Here is a 23731-nt window from a genome sequence, read left to right as displayed (position 1 = left end):
AAACCAAAAACCCAAAAAACAAACAAACAAAACAAAACCAAAACAAACAAACAAAACAAAACAAAACAAAAACCAAAAACCAAACAAACAAAAAACCAAAAAACAAACTGGAGGCCATGGTGGAAGACATGCCTGCTTAAACTGACATTACCTTATCCTGTCACATGTGGAGGGAACACCACCACAAAGACTGGAGTCCATGAGCTACGTTTGCAGCAGCTTCCCAACACAGTTTTAGTAGAGCACTGTATATAGCAAAGCCCTAACACATGTCCATGTACTAATGTCTCACAGGCAAAGGCAAGTCTTCCAGCAGGAAGCTGAGCAGGAAGCCAAGGAGTCCACGTCTCTCCAGCACAACACACTTAGAACCAGCATGCAAGACCTAAACTGAGGGACAGCCTACTGTCACTCAGCCATCCTTTGCCAGCATCAGGGTCTCATTATGGAGCTGAGGGTGGCCTTGAACTTGCAATCCTTCTGCCTCAGCCTCTCAAGTGCTGGGATTACAGGTAGGTGTTCACTGACTCACCACACCCAGCAGACTACAGGATTTCAGTCCAGCTTTAAGGAAATACAGAAAAAAGAACCGCCTAGTTAAAATCAGGAGACATAAATTACTCACCAGGCCCTAGTCTCTGACCACGTTTCTCAAAGACAGACAACTCAGTAAAAGACTCCCACCTCCCCTCTGTGGCACCTCCTCAAAACTCAGAACCCTTTTTTTGGGGGGTGGTGTCAGGTCAAGACAGGGTTTCACTGTGTAGCTAGTCAGCTATCCTGGAAACCCCTCTGTAGACCAGGCTGGCCTCAAACTCAGGGGCCTCTGCCTCCTGACTGCTGGGATTACTGGCATGAGCCACCAACACTTGATCTTTTTTTTTTTTTTGAGACAGCACTCATGTATTCCAGGTCTAGCTTCAAACACACTATGTGGCTATGCAGCTAAGGATGATTATGTGCTTCTCCTGAGCACTACTGGATAACAGATACACAGCACCTGTCTTACATGTAAGCCCAGGGTTTCCTGAATACATGGCAAGCACTTCTGAAAACCAAGCTATCCGACCTTCCAGCTTTAAGGACAGAACTTCCAAATAAAATTCATTGCATTTTTTCTTTCTTTTTTTCTTAAACTTTTTTTTTTTTTTTTTTTGGTTTTTTTCAAGACAGGGTTTCTCTGTGTAGTCCTGGAACTCACTCTGTAGACCAGGCTGGCCTTGAACTCAGAAATCCACTTGCCTCTGCCTCCCAAGTGCTGGGATTAAAGGCGTGCACCACCACTGCCTGTTTTTTTTTTTAACTTATGTCTATGTAATCTAATATGCTAAGCAGTATAAACAGAGGGTGGCAGTCTGAGACATTCTTTGGTCAGTTTCAAGTCTAGGCCAGCACACCCATACTGCCCCAGGATAGAACAGAAACATATGAACTCTCAGGCATAAGCTAAGACCTCAGGGCTCAAGTGTTGCTTTCTAATCACAGGACAGAGTCAGGCCTGAAGAACAAGCTTTGCCCTAACTGGTGGAGATCATATGGTCTGATCCACAATAGTGAAACCTGATGTCTCTATTGATATTCTATTGTGGGAATCCCAGTCAAAGGCCCCTTGGAAGACCCCTCTCCAAAATTATACTATCTCACAATATGAAGATTTGAAACTAGCAGGGCATACAGGTTCTGGCATTTCTCTCTACCACCAATAAAGTCCATGTAGGTCAACATGATCTTTAAGGGATCTAATTCAAGATGGAACTAGTCCAATCCTCAACACCTTGGTGCCACACTTTCCTATTTTTACATGCTAGCAAACTGAGCAAGATAGCACCCAGTTCTAACACAGAATGAGAGTCTTAAGGGCTGACTGTAAAAGGGAAGACCATGAGGGCTGGGCTCCAGTTCAGCAGCACTGCCAAACACACACAAGGCTCTGGGCTCCAAAAGACTTGTCACAGTGAATGCTCCCCTTCAAACATCACTGCACTGTCTTCGCATCACTTGCTGTGCCATGGCATTCATGACATCATTCTCTGTAAGTGTCCTTCTCCCTGGGTGTTAGCTTCTTTATACTTAGTGCTCTGAGATATCATCGGGGCAGGGAAGGTCAAAACAATGCCAAGAGCCATCACACCTGACTTATCCTGCTCACGACCTGTAGCTTCCCTCTCTAGTCTTTTTCCAGTCCTCTACCTGCTGCCATGTGTAATAGAGACTTTTTGCTCTCCTGGGTGGTCTTTCAGACGGTTCATTGGCAGCCATGCTGTTTTACCTTCCTAAGTCTCTACTTCAAATGATTCTCTACTGCCTTCTCTGCTTCCTTACTCTCCAAACACAAGGGTTTCCCCAAACTTCCCATCTTAGAACTTCTGTAAGATCTTGATTTTACCATGACTTCCCTCTAACTTCTTCCGAGAAACATCAAGTCTATATGACTTTAGCCCCTTAGTCCAAATACTGCAATGACTAATGGGTAATGATTGTAATCAGGCGGATACTGGTGGTCTTTTTTTCTTCCCTAACCATAATACAGAAAACATTCTTTACCTCTTGTCATCTCTAATGTTTACTCTATCTTACTATTCTAGCTTGAGCCTTCTATTTGAAGCCTTCTCCCATACCCAAGGGAATCAACCTATCTTGGACTCTGCTGTAAAGTAATCCTCCCCAACCAAAACTCTTCCTCCCTACTCCCTACTTTAGCAGATGCTCTCCACAAAAAGTCAACACATCTTTTGCCAGTATTCATGGTAAATAATCTGACTCAAATTTACCTTGATTACATTCATTTTCTTTAAGCACCCCAATTCCCAGGCATAACTGTACAACATGTTTGTTATTTTCTACTATACCATTCTGTTTTGGCATATATGCCCTAAAACATGGAAGCCTGTTTCTTATTTATCAAAAGACTAGTTTAAGCAAGTTATGGAGGTACATGCCTATAATCCCAGGACCTGGGAAGCTGAAGCAAGATTTTGAGATCAAGGTCATCATGGGCTAAGTGAGACTGCCTTAAAATTCTAGACTCATTAAGGTCCACATCAACCACTAACATGTCTACAACATACTGCTGACGTCACCACTCATCTCTGTGTCCTTATCCAATTCTAAGCAGCAAGGAAGAGCCGGTCAACTTTAGGAGCATACAATATTAAATTCAGGCGTAGTATTTGATTTAGTATGCCCCCAAAACATACCTCACTGGCAAAATGGTAGGTACATTACAAATTTAATCTCCATTTGTAGCTTTTTTTTGGAGGGGTGGTGGTGCGTGCTTAAAACTTCATTCACATAATTGTACCTGAAATATAATTGGTAACAAAATCTGGGAAACAGTGTTATTGACAAATGAAACAAATGGCTCTGCTCAACCTTGGCAAGGAAGATGTTGCATTATTAGCAATTCCACCTTGTTTAAAATGTCACATGTTTGTGTGCCTCCTACTATACTATGCCCTCATAGAAAATGCCCACAACACTAGAAACTAATATGAACAGCAGAGACTTCTATAGGACCCCAGCCTATTTCAGGCAAAACAAATACACAAGTATCAATGAATACAGATATTGACTGCTCAGAACAGATCTCTCAGCCTGGGTCACCACAGAAGCCAGCTTAATTTAACAAAACACTCATCACACACCAAATCATAAACTGGTGAATTCCTTCTGTAGTCAAAGCATCCAGGATAAACCTGGACACATTGTAACAAAGAGGCACAAAGGCAATGTGACACTCCCAGGCAACACCTGCTGTAGAACCAGAGAACATTTGCCTCATCTCACAGTCTGCAAACATCTAAAATGCTGCCCTTCACACATTGACAGCACAGCTATTTCCAAAACCAAATGTGGTTGCTTTTATTTTCAGAAGTGTCCCTAGAGAAACAATACAAACCCCCACTATCATGTGGGAACAAAAACTACAGCTGGAAAGATTCAAGTACCTCCTAGGCTAGAAAGAAAGGTTCTTGCAACTTACCTGGCAAACTCTGCCAGTTGCTTAGGGTCTGAGAGGTCAATGCCGGGTATCCCTCCAGGAGGGAGTTTCTTGCCTGTCATATACTCAGAATAATCAGGAGGTGAATTCTCTCCAATGATCTGCTCTTCAACCACTGTTTCATGGTCAATATCTTTTTTTTCATCTGAAATACATGAGATTGATCATCTTAACTATATAAACACATTGAATAAAATAAAAACTTTTCAGTGGAATCCCCATAAGTAACTATTTATAGCTCCTACTTTTAATTCTCAACCACCCATGGTGTGTCCTCAATCTTTTTTGAACTAAGTCACTCAAACCTTCAATGTCAAGACCAGCAGACCTTCTTTCACATTAGTGTTATTTTTATTGGGTGGCCCGTACATGTGAGTGTGGGTGCCAAGGACAACTTGGGAGGCTCCTTCCCCTCTTCATACATGCTGAGCCTCACTCCTTTCTTTAAGCTGCTCTGTATTAGGCTAGCCTGAATCTCCTGCCTCCACCTCCCACTGTGATCACAGGTGTGAAACAGCTTACTTACACCATCCTTTAGTCTAGAATATAATGTAATTATACATTAGGATGTAACAGCAGGTATATTTTACCCAGTGTTTATATACAGCACCACCTTCATCATTACACACACTCCTTATGAAGTGAGGAAACTACCTAACCCACTCTCAGTTTATAGAGAAGAAACTGAGGCGTGGAAAAATTAAGCAATTTACCTGGGGCTAACTATTAAGTTGTAGATACAAACTTTAAAAAATAAAGTCCTTTTGTAAACAAAATACAGGGACACAAGGGCAAGATGTAAACGAAGGTTAGAGGATAACTCAGACTGCCTTCCTTCCTGTACATATGACCAGGGAGGGAGCTCAGGCCATCAGGCGTCTCAGCTGAGCCATCTTGCTGGCAACCTGGCAATACAACCCCCCTCCCTTTAAGAAAAGGACATAACAAAAATGACAATTTTTATTTATTGGTTGTAAACTCGAGACAGGGTTTCTCTGTATTGCCCTGGCTGTCCTCGAACTCAGAAATCCACCTGCCTCTGCCTCCCAAGTGCTAGGATTAAAGGCGTGAGCCACCACTGTCCTGCCTGTGTGATGAATTGTTAAGCACCACTGACTCTTCTTAGGAAGTAGGAAGACCACAATACACCCATGTATTGGTAAAGGTACATTTCTATGGATGGATGAATGGGTCTAAGACTAAATGGCTGACTGGCTGCATCAATTAAAACATCAGCAATTACAAAGCTGGGACTCCACACTGGCACATACAAGTTCATAGCCTGCTCTGTCCCTATTAGCAATGTCAGTCTCTGACCATACACCACCACACCAAAACCTAACCTTACAGAAACACAATGGTAGGCAGGGAAGCTATACCTCTCCACTTTCCCAGCCCCAACACTCTGAATGTAGCTCAGTGTTTATCTAGCACGAGCCCTGAGTTCAATCTTCAGTACCACATAGCCTGTACCTGATGCCAAAAGTATATAAATCAGAACCTGGGGGGATGGGTGGGGAAGGGAGTTCAAGGTCATTCTCCAAGTACAAAGCAAATATGAAGCCAGCCTGGGAATACACTACTGAGAACTCTCAGCCTAGCCTAACCTTTGTATCAGTTCCATGTGAATTAGCCAGGGCCTTGAAAATAGATAACAATGGCCAGAAACAACACAGCCTCTACCCTCAGGGGAGCACATTTCTAGAGAGAGAAGTTAAATGATAAATCACTTCTACGGAGTCATATCTCCAGCCCAGGGAACACAAATTTCTTTTGAGAGTCAGTTCTTACTATACTCAAAAGAGTAAAAAGAACCCAAAAGAAAGGGTGGGGAAACACTCAGGAATAAAATGCTTGTTCTACAACTCTGAGTTTGAGTTTGTTCTCCAGCACCTATGTAAAAACAAAGAAAGGCAAGGAAGGCGGCATGTGGGATCCCAGCTCTGGGGAAGCAGAAGAGATGTAGATTCCTGGGCTCATCTGAAACTTGTCTAACATACTTGCTGAGATCTAAATCCCAGTCCAAGGCTGTCAAGAATCAAGGTGGGACTAGGTGGGATGGTACTACATACCTTTTATCCCAGTACTCATGAGGCACATGAAGAGGCAAGCTGTGAGTCTGAGGCCAGCCTGGTCTACATTTGTTTTGAGACTTTAAGGAGCTGGAGAGATGATTCCCTGAGGTTACTAATGTGTACTATTCTTGCAGAACACCTGGAATTGACTTCCATTCCCCATGGTTCACCATCACCCGCTAACTCCAGCTCCCACAGATCAGATGCCCTCTTTTGGACCCAGCTGACATCTATAGCTTACATGTGCATATACCTGCATGTAAAAAGTAAGAATCTTTTTTAAAAAGCGCCCCACTTCTTATAAACAGAAGGTTTTTTGTCTTGTTTTTAAACAATCTTTTCCATTTCTTTAGGGGTCATCTAATGGCTGCTTCTCTGATGCAAGGTCAGGTGGATCTGATTGGCTTTAACAGAGCATAAACCCATAAAAACTATCACTGCCTGGCCCTTCAGACACTTGACCTACAAGATGAGATTTTATTTAGAGAAAAGTGGTAACTTTTCTACGTGCAAAGGGAATCCTTTCTGAGAAAAATGATTTAGTACCAAATGAATACATTTCCAGGAGGTCCTTATAACACTGTGAAGATTTCATTTAGAGGACTAAACCATAGTTTGTTAACCAGATACATTTCTTGGAGGATGGTGGTATCACTTGCTGACTTAGCCAAATGGGGAAGAGATGATAAGAAAGGAAGGGAGGGAGGGAGGGGGGAGAGAAAGGAAGGAAGAAAGCAAAAAAAAAAAAAAAAAGAAAGAAAGAAAGGAAAGGAAAGGAAAGGAAATCTAGCTTCTCTTTGCTTTGAGATGTCCATGCAGGCTGTCAGAAAGCAAGGACAGGAAATAAAAAGGAATCTACACTGGAGAGAATAGTGCCAGTCATCAGCACACAGACTTCATTATAGCCACAGAAACAAAGAACTGAAAATGGAGAAGGGTCCTAGAGCCACCCCCTAGTTCCAACAATGGAAAAACAAGAATTTGTAAAGGAGATCAGTTAAGAAGGGAGAAAGACAGAGTGGAAGCCTAAAGCAGGAGGGCATGGCCTGTATCACATTATGGTCTGTATTACATCTTATGCTGTGAACCAAACCTTGGTCCTCTGCCAGAGCAACAAGGGCTCTTAGCTGTTGGGCTGCCATCTCTCCAGCCCCTTGTTTTGTTTTCTGGTATCAGCCTCTTACTATGTGGTCCATGCTGGCCTGCTTTCATACTCCTCCACCCCCCACCTTATAGTGCTAGGACTGGTTACAGGCACATACACATCACATACAACCTTTTACATTGGCTATTATTACAGTCTTCTAATCTCATAATACTGAAAACAAAAGAAGGAAAGAATGTCAGCTGATCTACTTTGAATGTCAAATACAATGTTGATTTCTGCAAAGTACAACAGGTGATAGTGTACACAAACCAAGGCAAATTATGTTCAGGAAGCAAATGAACTAATGCTGGTTTAAAAATTATTAATACACCAGATTCAGGGGACATTTCCAATCTTTTGACACTGTCATCTACAAATGTATTAGGCCACGTTCACTGCAATATTAGGATACATATATGGCCCATAGGCTGTAACAGACCAAGGCCTATTTGGAAAGGCTAAGAATGTAAGGCACTGACTGAAAAGGAGTGCAGTGCCAAGAGTGCCTTGTTGAGAATGCCAGGCTAAAAATTGCCTGTCCCGTATTTCTATACTAACATTATGGCCAGATGCAGGTGAGCCAGAACTACCAGAGCAGAGCTAAGCAGCCCAAGATGCAGCTGCGGAAGAAACCAAATCTAGCCAACACCATCTGTGAAGGGGAGGCTGAGCCATTCATCCTCATTCAACACTCCCTGTACATGGTACTACCCAAGTCAGAAAACTGGTAGTTCAGTTCCCTTACCAAGGATGACCTTTCCAGTCGGATGAGAAGTAAACCAAGGGACTGAAAACCTCTAGTTACTAAGTCCTAATTAAAAACATTACACAAAAGGGCTGAGAGCTCTCCGGGTCTACCAGTCAAAAAGGGAGTTTCCTTTACCCAATGTGTACCAACCAAACAGGTTTTCTCACAGGTTTTTTTTTTTTTTTTTGGTGCCTGATATAGGGCATGTAATAAACACTTTCCTGCCACTTCTCATGATCATTTCTCCTCCAACACCCAGAATGAAACCTTTCCCCCCCCAAGACCTTTGGTTCTTTTTTTTTTTAAAGTAAATACAGTTTTGCTTTTTTAAAGATTTATTTATTATTATATGTAAGTACACTGTAGCTGTCTTCAGACCCAGCAGAAGAGGGCATCAGATCTCATTACAGATGGTTGTGAGCCACCATGTGGTTGCTGAGATTTGAACTCAGGACCTTCAGAAGAGCAGTCAGTGCTCTTAACAGCTGAGCCATCTCTCAAGCCCGGCCTTTGGTTCTTAAAGTACATCCACCACTCATAGCTTTTTTAGTTTGTTTGTTTCCTCATCCACTGAAGAACAAGAACAAAACTTACTTTACAAGATTGGTAGCATGTTAAAATGCTACTTAGTCTATCTGGAATGTGATGGGAGTTGAATACACAAACATATTTTTGGGAGGGAGAGGGAAACACAGAGGTTCACTATGTAGCTCTGGCTGTCTTGTAACTCAATAGACCAGGTTGTCCTTGAACTCACCAAGATCCCCCTGCCTCTACCTCCCAAGTACTGGGATTAAAGGTGTGTGCCACTATTCTCAGCACAGAGTCTTGCTTCCCTTTTCCTCCTCCCTCTGTTTAAGGCCTCAGACTTTGGGGATGACCACATTTTGCACCATGTAACAGATTTGACAGCTACCTGTGGTTAATGTGCATGCCCAGTAGACTCATCCAATGGTGGCTAATATTCTGGATATCAGCTATGGTCACTATGAGGGCTTTCCCTCTTGTGACTGGGAGTTGGGGATAAGAGGCTGCCATATTCCTTGGCTCATGACCCCTGCACAATCACAATTTACAACGTCTTGCCTCCTAAATCACCTCCTGTCTGAGGCTCCTTTCCCTCTGACTCCAAGTGATTACAAGGACACTGGTGTGATTATATTTAGAGCCCATCTAGATAATCCAAGATCCTCTCCCTGCCTCAAGAACCTTAATCAGAGGTATAAATAAAGCAACAATAAGATTCTGGGAATTAATACCTAGGTATATTTGGTGATATTTTTCAGCATGGCACAACATATTAACATAAAGAGTTTAAGCTGAAGATTTAACATAAGGCACCCTTAGTTCCACTCCAGAACAACAACCACCAAATCTTCAAGTACGATTTCAAAGGCAAAACTTTCACTCACATGCGACCTTACACTCAAATCATTGTATTTCACAGAATCTAAATCTTTCCTTCAGTTTGTACCTCTGAAGCCAGAACACCAACAACCTAATGAAATGAGGTATCCTCCTTCAGGCTTGATGGTTCTAAAGAATACTGAACTCAGCAACCATAGCAAGCATATCAAGATGGAAGGGCAGGGCATGGTGGCTCACACCTTTGATCCTAGGTAGAGGCAGGAGGATATTTCAGTGCAAGGCTAGTCTTGTCTGCAGAGCAAGTTTCAGGACAGTCGGAGAAACCCTGTCTTGAAAAACTAAAAAAAAAAAAAAAAAAAGGGAAATCAGGAAACTTCAACTAGGAAATATTTTAAGTTTTATACTTTTAGAAATCTCTGGCAGATCCAAGAATCACTGTGAAAAATGACAACATGCTGGTGGAAAGAAGGTTTTATTTTTTCAATTTGTGTATACGTGTTTGTGGTGGGAGAAGGGTGCCATGACACTTGAATGGAGGTCAAATGATAATAACCAAGGCGTCAAGCCTTACCTTCAACTTCTGTGGAACTCAACACAGTTTACCAGGCTTGCATCATTAAGCAGGAAGTGCCTTTTGCCCAAAGCCATCTGGTCTGCTCTAACACAACATGAATAGAATATATACATGACTTCATTCAGGAATCCCCTTCATGTAAGACAAGTCAGCCACACTTTTCCTTTTGCGGTACTGGGGTCAACCCCGAGGCCTGAGCTCATACTTGACAAGCATCTGACTCCTCAGCTCTAACCCAAGGCACCACTCAGTCTTCTTTCTTTTTCTTTTTTGGGTTTTTTTCGAGACAGGGTTTCTGTGTGTAGTCCTGGCTGTCCTGGAACTCACTCTTGTAGACCAGGCTGTCCTTGAACTCAGAAATCCACCTGCCTCTGCTTCCTAAGTGCTGGGATTAGAGGCGTGTGCCACCACCACCAGGGTTTCTTTCTTTTTAAATATTTATTTTTATTGTATGTTGTCAGTGTGAGTGCCTGTACGTGCATATACAATGAATGCCCTTAGGAACAAGAGGGCAACAGATCTCTGGAACTTGGGTTAAAGGTTACAAATCTATTAGTGCTAGGAACTGAACCCATGTCTTCTGCAAGAGCACCCAGTGTCCTTAATTGCTACATCATCTTCTCAAACCCCATTTTTCTTTCCTTTTAAAAAAATATTAGGGATTGTGAAAAGCTTTATTGATTTAAAAATGAGATTTAGAGGGGAAAGTAAAAGAGGTGCTTAGAAAAAGGCAATTATATACAAGCAAGACAGCAAGACATGAATATGGGTTTCTCAAAATAACTGATTTTTTTCCTTTTTAAAAAGACAGAGGCAGGTGGATTTCTGAGTTCGAGACCAGCCTGGTCTACAGAGTGAGTTCCAGGACAGCCAGGGCTACACACAGAAATCCTGTCTCAAAAAACAAAAACAAAACAAAACAAAACAAAACAAAAACAACAACAACAAAAAATAAATAAAAAGACAGGCTTCACCGGGCAGTGGTGGCGCACGCCTTTAGTCCCAGCACTTGGGAGGCAGAGGCAGGTGGATTTCTGAGTTCGAGGCCAGCCTGGTCTATAGAGTGAGTTTCAGGACAGCCAGGGCTACACAGAGAAACCCTGTCTCGAACCCGCCCCCCCCCAAAAGACAGGCTTCTTGAGGGTCAGGAAGATGGCTCAGTATTAAAGGCCCTTGTTTCCAAGCCCAACAACTTGAGTAGGATTCCTGGAAATGACATGGTAGAAAGAACCAACTTCTGAAAGCTGTCCTCTGAACTCTACGTGCACATGTAATTCTCCTTTCATAAGCCTACCAATGCTAAAGTCACAGTCAAAAGCCCACTTTCTCAGTCTTTTTCATCTTGGTATCAAGTAAAGACAGTTAATTTCCCTCTCTAGCTTCACTGCCAGGAAGGAAGCTCATTAGAGCTGACTCCAATGTCTCTGCTTCTATTTTCTTCCATTTACATCCTCACCTACTCATGCAAGCATGCACTTGCTGGCAGGATCAAGTACTCATGCCTCCTATCTCTGGCCATTGTGATTTCATCTTGATCAAGAGATATCACCTACAGCACTGACACTACCCACCCATACACTGAAATGGCAGTGTTCCCTAGTCAGGAACAACTTGCTCAAGAATAACCTTTACCCACGTTAGAAGCCACAATGCAATGCCAAATCCTAGCATTCAGAAGACAGAGGCAGGCAGATCTCTTTTTGAGTTTGAGGTCAATCTGGTCTACAGTTGTAGCCAGGGCCACACAGAGAAACCCTGTTTCAAAACCCTGGGCAAAGTTGAAGTAACAGGACGGTCATCTCAATTTTGAGGGAGGGATGCGGCTCAGTAAAGCTCTCAAAAAGCATGTGGGACCTGGGTTCTTCTCCAGCACAGAAACAGATAAAATTAAGTATATGATCTCCTATAAACACTTAGTCATCTGTAAAGAAGTATATTTCTCAGTTTTAAAGATTGAAAATGAAGACCAGGGTTTGACTAAGTGGTATACTGCAATTTAATACACACAAAGCCCTGCACTCAATCCCTGGTAAGGGAACAAGACAGAAAAAAAAATTAAGCTGGGTGTATTAGTACACAATAAGTAATTCCAGCACTCAAGAGACTAAATCAGATTTTCATGAGCTTGAAGCCAGGTAGGGCTACACTACAGAATTCTGTTTCAAAAAAAAACAAGACTTTAGGGACCCCCTACTTCATTTTAAACACCAAAGAGATGCCTTGGCCAGTGCTCCCTAAAGAGCAATTATCATGTGGTTACTAGTACAGTTCCCTGAAACCACTGGGCTGTTACTGAAAATTAATCATTGAGTTGATATGCACCTTAGTGGCAAAGTGCTTGCCTAGTGTGTTCAAGGCTCTAGCTAGATCCTCACACCACAAAAAGCCATAGCTTACTAACAAGAGAGTTACAATTAGGAAATGGCCACTTCATATTCAGAGAGCACAGATCAAGGGCATATGTACTAGTACACCAACTAACACCTAAGATCTCCCTACCATTTCCTAGTAACTTAATAAAACTGATGTTTTTAATATCCAAAATCCTGTTTTAGGTATAAAACTTTAAAAGTAGATGTATATAAGGAAGCACCCAGAAAGTTGACACAGGAAGACTGCCTCGAATATGAGACTAGCTTGAGCTACCTATCTCACAAGTACTGCTCATGGGGGGTTGGAGGGAGCGACGACGAGACACTGAAGAGATGGTTTGGTAAGTAAAAGTGCCGGACCCAAGTTCAGAGTTCAGCTCCCATGTTTTACTCAAAGTTGGGGGAGTAGAAACAGAACATACAACATCCTTATCTGACCTCTCCAAGCCCTTGTACACGGCACAACACACACATACACAGAAAAGAACTGTAAGGTATGACGAGCACTTACTTACTTATTCAAAGCAAGAGCAAGAATAAAGTCATCTGAACAAGAGGAGGAGTTAAACAAAAGAATGCAGGGAATCTTAGGAGATCCTCTCTGTATTAACTGTCCTGCTAATGACCTGTTATAAGTCCTCCAATTTTCAGTTTTCAGAGACGGACTACCTAGGCAGACTTCAGAACAAGCAGAAATACCTGGGTGTCCAGTGTAGGTCTTTACCCACTTTTTATCTTTTTGTTTGTTTGTTGTTGTTTTTCTTTCTTTTTTTTTTTTTTTTGAGACAGGGTTTCTCTGTGTAGCCCTGGCTGTCCTGGAACACAGAAATCCACCTGCCTCTGCCTCCCAAGTTCGCCACCACTGCCCGGCCCTTTACCCACTTTTTAAAATGATATAGTTTTGCTTGCAGGTATGCATGCTCGGTATCCAAGGCTAGAAAGTATCAGATCCCATCACAACAGTTTTGAGTCAGCATTAGGTGCTGACAATCAAACCTAGTCCTGAAATGTAACCAGTGCTCTTAACCACTGACCACCCAAGACTCTGTTCTTTAACAGTTTTTTCAAAAGCTTAAAATGCTTGGTAGTAGATAGGAAAGGAGCCCTAACCTTTCCTAAAAGCGACTTTTTCCTGTCGGCAGAAGAGAACAGTTGTCAGTAGTAATTAAGGACCTCGACTGTCACAGACTGTCACAGAGCTTAGCAGGTTGGGGCTTCCAGTGACCAGACTGGGATTGCTTATATAGGGCATGTAGCTGACAGGACTGCTTTGGAGAATTTTGAGGATTTGGTTCCATGGAAATTTATGCTTGTGGTCTGTCTAGTGTGTGATTAAAAACATAGTAAATGAGATTACCAAAGAACTGACAAAGGCCATCACTGAAGAGCCTTGAGTTTTTCTGAATGTATAGAATATGGGAAAATATAACAATTTCATTTTATTTCAACTTAATGTTTTTTCCCCAGTGTCACATGTTTTTACTCAATTGACCACATATTAGGTTTTACAGGAGATAATTAAAGCCACCTAGGTTTCTCTCAAGGCTAGGTGCTTTTGGTAAGTGATTTCCTTTATTATTAGGTATATAAAAACAAATTTACTCCTATATAATTCTGATAACTATTTCCAAAGAAATACAGCTGTCAATAATGAAGGAAAAACTTAAACATCAATTTGAAAATAACTACAAATATTCAAAACATAGGCAAACTCTAAGTACTGAAAGTGTAATTTTCAATTTTATCCATAAAAAAATTTATGGATAATTTATCCATATTTAATTTACCCATAAAATTAAATTTTATTTATTTGCTTTAATTTTATCCATAAAAAATCATTATATTATGGGTCATCATTCAGCCACTAAAAATGGATGAATACATGCTAAGCCAGATACAAAAGGGCAAATATTTTCTGATTTTATTTACATAGTGCCTGGGATAGGTGAACTCAGAGACTAGTGAAAGAGGACTGAGAAGTGACTGCTCATAAGTCTGTGAAGCCACAATGGTGATTTATGAATATAATCCCAGTTTGGGCTACAATGTTAGACCCTTGCCTCCAAAACCAAAACAAAACATGAAGTGGCAGGTTGTGATGGCACACCCCTTTCTTTAACCCCAGTTCTTGGGGAGCCAAGGGCTGGTGGATCTCTGTGAGTTTGAGTTCCAGGCCTACACGGAAAGATGAGGTCTCAAAAAGCAAACAAGCCAAAACAGAACTGATAACCATTTGTTGTGTACGTTTCCTAAGCGACTGAAACATCCCATCTTGTAAGAAACTCCTTAAGCAGGAAGAAGATAACTCATAATAGATTCAGGAAGTCCCTGAAACTGACCAGACTCCCTAGGTCCCTCCTTACCAGAATAAACAATAATAGCGGAGACTCAACAGAAGACTACCATCCTGGAAGAGATTTAGACCAACTGAGGGACCAGGAGAGGGCACTCTCCAATCTGTTCAGCTGCCCGCAGGCTGTGCAATGTGCGCCTGGTTTCCAGCCTCATGAGTCTCACTCATACTGGGTGGGCTTTGGCAACAAATGTCTTTGAGTCATTTCTGCTCCTGTACGTGACCCCTAACTCATACTCCTAAAAGTAACCCAATAAAACTCATTGGTTCACCAGGCTGAACTTGGTGGCTAAGCATACTCTGATCTGTTGTGGGTTCCCTATTTGGGATGAGTAAACTTGTACACTGCATCTCTCCAGAAGTAGTCTTGTCACATAGCATCATTACAGTATTTCATGATAAGCTATAGAACTATGGAAAACAAGAAGGGGAAAAAAGAAAGGAGCAGGCTTCTAAGCCCATAATGGTTACAGTACTTTGCTACTGTTTCATTCAAACTATGACCCCCACACAGAATGCTGTCATGGTTCAGAGGACGACAAGCACAAAAGCAAAGAGACCTACAAAATCCCCAAGTATCTGGTTCCCACAAATTTCTACTAAAATGTGTTAAAACAACAACAACAACAACCTCCTAGAGGCACAAACAAATAACTAGTGTCTTAAGATGACTCAACATTGTTGCTGGGCTATGGTGTCTCCTATCTTATTGTACTCTGGAAGCAGAGGCAGGCTGATCTCAAGGCCAGCCTGGTCTACAGAGTGAGTTCCAGGACAGCCAGGACTACAGAGGAAAACTGTCTGGAAAAACAACAACAAAAGGCTACCCCCACATGTACTATCTTTATAAGAACCACTAAGTTTGAGGCTCACGTACATCTGTGGCATCCAAGTTTAGTTAATCTAATGCACTAATTTAAAAAAGTGTATATGCTGTGGAGTTGCAACTCAAGCCTAGGATCAAATGAAGTCTATTCCTACCATAGCAACATACAAGACACAATTATATTTAATTTAGCTAATCTGTTTATATTTCTTCACTTACTGCAGTCTTAATTTAGTTCTGAAGATTAAACTATTTTCAGAATCTGAACTTGGAACATGCATAGCAGACCACACACTACTTAGCTTCTTTTTGGTAATAAGTGCAAGCCACAGAGGCAAGGAAGAAGGGTTATTTACCACAAGACATTTCTGAGGAAAGAGGCCATCCCTTGCTCTTGGCATCAAATATTTATAAGCACTGTTTTTGCAGACTACTCAGTAACACACTAGACAATTAAGGTTTTTAAGAAACAGATATTAAAATGCCCCCAAGTTGCTCTATGTGCCCTGTAAGCAGTCAAATCACACAATGACTAAATGCCGACTGAATTCTCCATTAACCTGCCTTAGCTAGGTCCTTCACTTTCTCCCCCAAACACACACTATTCATCAATCACACCACCAAGTGTTTTTCTGTCTAGAAAAGCAAATTAACAACTTGATGAGATCTAATGTCAAACATGTGAACCAAGATATTTTATAATGTAAACTTTATGTAATTAATGTACTCAGTACTCCAAATTTGGTAAATTAATCTAAAGCTCTAAACCTGCTTTTGTTATTTCATTCTTATTCGAAGTGGAAAGAACCTTTTAAAGATCTCCATATGCAAACTACTGTTAGCAACCAAAATATGTTGAAAGCACTGGGTAACTATTAGGTACCGGCTAGTTAAGTTGCATAAAGTGCCTGATAAACTACTGTGCAGATTATAACCAGAGATTCATTCAGTGAAGAACAGCGTCCTGAGCACTTCCTATTAGATTTCTATAGGGCGCGTTCTCTCTTCTCTGAACCACAGACCCATCAAGCTTACTGTCACTTGGATACTACTAAAGACTAGCTTTTCATATATTTCACTCATTCCTCCAAATTTTAACATTTTAATAAACTACACATCGAGGCTCAAGTTAAGCTCTCAAATTCAAATTTAATCATCACAAGGGCTACATGAACTAGGTATGATCAGATAATTCTGTCTAGCTAGTTTCTTAACAATGAAGCTGACCAGTTTGTTAGCATAGTACTAGGATAAAGTGAACAGTCAACGGCCTTTCCGCAGCTCTAAGCTGATTTTACCCATGCAGGGAAGGAACTCTCCTGTGCCCTTCACAGTCTTCCTGACTTTCGCTAAAAGCCATATTAAAACAGTAAAACAAATTATCCACTTTTTTGATTCTTTTCGTGGGGAAAACAAAGACTACAGGTATTGAGAGCTATGCGATTTTGTTAGTTTGGTGGCAAATGTCCTAAGCTGCGTAAACCAGCCCAGCCTATCTGCATAGGGCCCACCACTTCAAAAACAAACTCCACAATGCGCAAAGACCACCGAAATGTCCCGGCCCTTCCTTTCCGGAACTCCCGTTCTAGGTAGAGCAGTCGAGGGGCGCGTTGGCAGCGCGAGTGACAGGCTCCAACGGCCTCCGAACCCACACACGAGAGCCCTACGTGCCACCCAAGTCCCGCCCCGCAGCGGCGACCGCCGGGGCCGGCATGACCGCGGGGCAGCTGCGGCGGGCTCTGCGCCGCCCGCTCCGGCAAGGGCTTCAGGGAGACGCTACGCGTCCGAGGGAGCGGGGCGGAGCGGGGCGGGGCGGGGCCCCGACAGCCCCCGGGGACGGCGGAGGAGCGGCGCGCGTCCGCCCTGCGCCACGGTCCTGTCAACGCCCGGCGAGAGATCCGGCGCGGGGCGGCGCCCTCAACCGGCCCGCCGCGCGTCCGTTGGCCCCTCCCTCCCCGCCCGCTGCCACAGCCCGCTTCCGCTCGCACAAACTACGCCATTGCGGCCTAGCCGGGCGCCGCCCCTCCCCCGCGCCGCCATCTTCGCGGCCCGCCGCCCCCGCCATCTTTTGGGGCCGCCATACTTGCCCGGGCGGAGAAGATGGCGGCGCCCATCACACACATAAAACATGGCTTCCCTTCAAAACAAAAACATCCCGAGCAGCGGCGCGCCGCTGGCACTCACCTGAAGACCACATGGTGACCGAGAACTCGCCCTCCAGGGTCTTGATCTGCACCTGCTTCTGCTCCCACTTCTTATTCCCCGGGTCGGCGCCGCCACCGCCCGCCGCGCCGGCCCCGCCGCCCAGGTAACTCTTCTTGCCACTCTTTTTGCCGCCGCCCTTCTTGACGCGGCCGCCGCCTGACGAAGACCCGCCGCCGCTCTTGCCGGCCGCCGCCACGGTGACCAGCGTCTGCTCTATGTAGTCGTCGTCGCCGCCGGCCGGCGCGGGCACCGGAATAAGGATCTGGTCCTCGAACCCGTCCTCGGCGCGCAGCCCGTCCGAGTCGTCGCCGCCGACCACCTCCTCGCGCGTCTGCACCAGGATCACCTCCTGGTGGTGGTGCACTTGGGTCGGGTCGTCGGTGACCAGCGGCTGCAGCGCAATCATGGGCGGGTGGTGGTGGTGGTGGTGGTGGTGGTGGTGGTGGTGGCCGGCGTGCCCGTGGCCGCCCCCGCCGCCGTGGTCGCCGCCGCCACCGTCCTCGTCGTCTTCGTCGTCGTCCTCCTCCTCGCCCACCACCGTGGTCTCGATCGTCTCCACCGGGATGGTCTCCACCTCGATCTCGTGCAGTTCCACGATCTCGGCCGGCATCTCCGAGCCGTCCGTGGCGATGTAGAGGGTGTCGCCCGAGGCCATGGCTGAGGGCTCGGCCGCCACGGCCGCGGCAGCCTCCGCTCCTGGGCTGCGGGAGGGCGGGCGAGGAGGCGGCCGGCCGTGGGGAAGGAAGGCAGAGGGAGGAAGGCAGCGGGCGGGCGGGCGGGCGGGGGGGGAGGGGGCGGGCGGCGGGGGAAGGGGCGGGCGCGGCGGCCGCGGGGCTTCCCCGCCTCCCGAGATCGGTGCTCCCCGCGCTCGCTCGTTCTCTCGCTCGCTCGGCCGCTGCTCGTCCTGCTCCCCGCCTGGCTAGCCCAGCCTCGGCGGCCTGCCCCGGCTGGCCGCGCCTCCTCCCGCCCTCCGGGCCGGCGTTACGCTGGCCCCCTTCCTACTGCGCCTCCGCCTCCTTCCACACAAATACCAACTCCTCAACCCGAGCCCAGATCTCGCCGCCGCCGCCGCCGCCACACTGCTCCGGCTCGGCCTCGCGAGACTTCCGCAAGGGGGTCTCGGCCCGCCCCGCCCCGATCCCACTCGCCGTTGCGGCTCTCGCTCCTCCCTCTCCGCCAATCGCAGCAGCCCACTAGTCGCCGGGGTCCCGCCCACCCCCGACCAGGCTCCTCCCGATTGGGAAGCCGCTGGGGGAAGGGGGCGTGGCGGCCCTCACGCGCGCTGGCTGGCCCCCCGGCGCGTGACGTCAGCTCCGCGCCGCCCGGCCGTCGCCTTTACGGCGCTGCGTGCGCGTCGCGCGGACCCCGCCGTACTAGGCGCCACAGCGACAAAAAAACGGCCGCTCGGGGCCCGGGCCGGGTGCGGGCAGAAGCGGGGCGTCGGCGCCGCGCCTTCCGCCTCAGGAGCCAGTGAGCTTTCCGCGCGACCCCGGCGCACGGTAACGAGCAGGGGTGGAGGGGGGCGCGCGCCTGGGGCTGGTGTGCCGCCGGCGGAGCTTGGAAACAGCGGCCGTGTCGCCGCAATAAAGTCTGCTCTGACGAGAAACGCCTGTGCTTGTTTTTTGTTTTCCTGTCTGTTTGTTTTGCCTTTGCTCGTGATTCTCGGTTCCGTCGGGCAGCGGCACGGAAGGCATTGCCCGCCGTGTGCTGGCCCCTGGGCTCTGTGGGTCGCGGGCTGGTAGGCGGCGCGCTAGGGCGACCGCGGCGGGCGGAAACGGCGCGCGCAGCCTAGGGTTCACCGTTGGAAGTGTGTCCGTTATTCTTTTATGACCCGCGGAAACCGGAGACCGAGCCGTTGAGTGCCTGTTGGAACTAAGGGTCTGGGCTGCTCCAGTCGTGCGACTCCACTATAGTAGCTTTTTAAAAATTCCCTTCTATCTTTGAATAACTTGACACAGGCTTCGCCTATTCCTCGCTCATAAATATCCCTTTTGCCCAAAAGTCTTTGCATTTGCCACTTTGAAAATTCCCTGTCTTTTATGCCTTCCCCATTATAAGTAACAGCTTAGTTTCTCCAAAGCAAGTTGTTTAAGATACATTGTAGTGAAGTGTTTCTTCTGTGCATCGTTTCCGTAGACCAGGTGTGGTTTAAAGCAACATAAAGATAGATTACTTTTTTTTTTTCAAGAACCGAAATTTGAGCCAAGTGTGTCATATTTCTTAAATGTAACGCCCACCGTCATGTGTTGAATCTTCTGCTTTACTTTTATCTACTGGAGTTGTTAGTGTTGAAGCTGGAGAGTATTCTAAACTGCATTACGTGCATCTTAGGTTAAACTTATTTAAACAGTTGGGCATCTTATAGTTTTAAACACACCTCTTAGAGTCGAAGCAAGGTGTGCTTGTGCATGTTTATAATCTTTGGGGAAGGGGGCTAGTCAGGAGTTTAAAGCCAGCCTTGGCTACATGTATACTTTTTCTGAAATAAATACCTCGTTTCTAGGTTCACCACATAGCCCACTCTGTCCCAAAAATTTCTTCTGCCCCTGAGTCCCAGCTTTGAAGTTATGCATTTGTGCTACAACAGCCTGCCTTGAATCCCTAATCTCGGCATGAAGACATGATTATTGACAGGCATTTTTAAAGGCATTTCTCTTACACCAGCAATTGCACACTGGTTTCCTCCTGCCTGTATGAGCAGAAGCTTTGATGTTTCTGAAATTGCTGTCATTTCACATTTTTCTGAAACTTACTTTAAATGCATTTTATTTAAGACATAAATGTGGTAAGGCTGGGGGATAAGAGTGGACAAAAGAATTGTCCATTAAAGAGAACCTGACGCCTCTTATCCAAGCTGAATTTATTGACAATTTACTTGTGTGAGTCATGTATAATAGGTAAGCATTTTATCACACATCTACCAAAAAAAGGGGTGGGGGGTTTTCTCTATTATATACTCTTGCTGTTCTGGAACACGATATATTGACCAGGCTGGCCTCAAACTCAGATGCACCTGCCTCTGCCTCTTGAGTAAGATTAAAGAAAGGCATGTGCTACCAGACCCAGCCATTCTTCCTTTGAATAAAATCAGGCTAGTTATTAAATGTTTGTAGGCAAGCACGGTGGCTCATGGTTGTAGTTCCAGTGCTCAGGAAGCTGCGACAGAAGGATCACCAAAAGTTACAGGGAAGCCTGGGCTACATACAACTTGTCTCAAAAACAAAACAAAAACAAAAAAATCTGACTGTACCATATTCCTACATTGGATAGTTTGAGATTGGTTCAAGCTCTATATTCATGCTATTTCATACCAGCTAAGATTTGGCTGCTTCGTGAAATTGGTCAGGAGACAGTCTTGTTAGGGAGCCTAGCGTGTCTTGAACTCACAGCCTCAGTCTCTCCAGGGCTGTAATTGCAGTACATGCACCAGTACACTTGGCTCATCATGCTTTTAGGCTATTGTCAAGTTGCTGAATAGTTAATTCAAATAATTTAGGTTCTGCCTCAACTAGGAATTGAAACTATTAGAGCTAGACAGGAAGAAGTAGAGTGGTTTTTTTAGTTATAGAAGCTAGAGATCTTTGTCTTACTTTTAGATCTTAACATCTGGACTACAAAAGAGATATTTATACCCCTGAAATCAATGCATATATTAGGATTAGAGTTTGGATCTGGGTGAAATAATCTATACATGAAGCATCCCATGTCATGTTTGTAAACCAATACCATTTATTATTTATTTTTTGTACAGCCTTGGTCAAATTCTTTTCCCTTAGATCAAATGGCTTGTTGTGAATGAATCTATTGTTCATAAATAAAGGAAAGTTGAAATTTTATCATAATTTAGCTTCCAATTTTCTTTGTTCATACAGTGCTTTTTAATGGATACATAATAATGGGTTTCATGTTGACATTTTCATACATCTACAGTGTATTTTAATAAACATACCCCTCTCCACTCCTGCTCCCACTAACCCTCTTCCTTTCCCCAACTAGTTCCTCTACTTTATGTCATGTTTGTGTGTGTGTCTGCCTATCTCCCAGTAAGTTACATTACCATGGTAGTGTTTGTAACCACATTTCACTACTGTTGCAATATGAAGTTGCAGGGAGTTGCTTTCTCTTGGTGTTTGAGGAGGTCAGTATGGTAGAGTCGGAAGAGTTTCTGTAGATGGAAGTTACCTGGTCCTTTCTATGCTTAATAAGGAGTTGAGTGAGTCCAGCAAGGATAGATAGATGCTTTGATAACCAAGCAGCCCATAGGCAAAAGAGGAGGTTGGCTATGAACAGATAGTTCACTAGGACTTACTTAGCTTTTATTTATTTTTAGTTATGGGTGGTCTTGAGCACACAAGTCCAGGTATCTACAGAGACCAGAGATACTAGATTCTCTGTAGCTGAGTCTTATAGGCAACCACTAGTGAATGTGGGTACTGGGAAGTAAATTTGGATTCTCTGCAGACCAAAGCATGGTCTTAATCAAAGAAACATCTCTCCAGCCTTCTTATCTATGTCTTAGGAAGAGCAGAGAGTTGAAAACAGTATCCATCCTTGCTTCACAGAGTAAATACCTCTGAGAGAAAGAAGCACCCCAGCTGTGACTTGGAAGTTTAAGCGGATTATGAAGTGTTGAGGCCAGTGCTGCTGTAGAATAGCGTTTAATGCAGGCTTCAATATGAAGGAGTGATAAAAGTGAGTTGATGATTTCATAAACATGTAAGGCAAGTCACAGTACTCTGTATGAAAACATCATTAATTAACCAGCTCGCAGAAGCAGTAGAGGACAGCAGAAGTTTATCAGCACTTTAGGCAGTCTTTTTTTTTTTTTTTATTTTAATGCATTTTTATGAGCCATTCTTTGTTCTGAGTTAAACTTAGGGGTTAATCATGGAAATTAGACTAGAAATGTAGTTCTCATGTGTGCTTAATATGTACCGGGCCATAAATTCTAGCACTGCCACTCCCAGTGAAGACCACAAGGCCATTGTCATGGTGAAGTTAAACAGCTAAGGGAAACATTACCCAGAGATAAGGAAAGGAGATATGCTCATGTTCCAAGTGGACCACATAGTAGGAGGCAGTTGCCATTACACAGATCCTCTCCTTTGTGTAGTTAAAGCATGGGTTAAAGGATGGAGGGGTAAGCAGGGATTTCATTCAGAGCTATAGCCCGGCAGAGTATTATCCTTGTAATCCCAACTACTGGAAGGATTGCTTTGTGTTAGGATCCAGCCTGGGTACAAGTTCGTTCTCATCTTGAAAACACAGTCATGGCACACTGTTCCACCTGAGGAGAGAACTGTTCTTCATAAATGGTATGTTCATTGTGCTCCGAATACTAGTGTAGAGTACCTGAACATTCTCCTAGTGATTTTCTGACCCGATCATACCCAAAGCAGCCATTTAACACCTGCACACTGTCACAGCCCTTGCCTCTCACCTGAGTTACACCAAACCTTTAGTTAACTTTAGTTGCCTCGACATCTCTTATGTGTATGTGTGTTTGTTTGAGTGTACACACATGTGTACAGATGCCTTGAGAGTCTAGGAGAGGGTGTCAGATCCCCTGGAGTTGGAGTAAGATTCAGTTTTAACTAGCCAGGGTGGGTGTTGGGAACCAAACCTCTCAGCAAGACCCCAAAGACTCTAAACCACTGAGCCTTCTCTTGCCCCACCATCTTTGTATTTTGACCTGCACAACTTCAGTGGCCTTCATTATGAACTCTTTTCAATTGCTATATTTTTGTCCTTATCATTCCTAATAACTGTTTCACATCCAGAATCATAAATGTCCTGTTATCCCAATCTTTTCTCAAACTGTCCCCTTATTAGTAGTGTGTGTTTTGTGTCAGGGTCTCTGTAGTGTAGGTTGGCTTCATTCACTATGTAGGCCAGACTCAAAATCTTCTCACCTCAGCCTTCTGAATGCTGACTTTCCCGTGTGAGCCACAATACCCCACAGGCCTTTAGCTTTCTAATCCATCCTTTTTTCCTTTTTTTTTTCTTTTGGTTTTTTGAGACAGGGTTTCTCTGTATAGCTCTGGCTGTCCTGGAACTCACTCT

General features: G+C 44.6%; 1 protein-coding gene across 2 annotated transcripts in view; it reads right to left on the bottom strand.

The window, feature by feature from the left end:
• The window catches only part of Yy1 (YY1 transcription factor), a 25805-nt gene extending 7088 nt beyond the window's left edge, over nt 1-18717 (bottom strand). The window contains exons 1-2 of one of the 2 annotated variants that reach the window (XM_031355434.1): nt 17648-18717; nt 3983-4145 (exon numbers count right to left, since the gene is read on the bottom strand). In XM_031355434.1, the coding sequence (XP_031211294.1) occupies nt 3983-4145; nt 17648-18323 (839 nt within the window). In that variant the 5' untranslated portion in view covers nt 18324-18717. The remainder of the gene's footprint in view (nt 1-3982; nt 4146-17647) is intronic. The other variant, XM_031355435.1, reaches the window with a different exon arrangement.
• Nucleotides 18718-23731: the final 5014 nt, after the last annotated feature.

The sequence above is a fragment of the Mastomys coucha genome, unplaced genomic scaffold (genome assembly GCF_008632895.1).
Source record: "Mastomys coucha isolate ucsf_1 unplaced genomic scaffold, UCSF_Mcou_1 pScaffold6, whole genome shotgun sequence".
NCBI lineage: Eukaryota > Metazoa > Chordata > Mammalia > Rodentia > Muridae > Mastomys > Mastomys coucha.
Note: the sequence above shows the minus strand (reverse complement) of the source record. Positions and strands in the feature narration are given on the sequence as shown.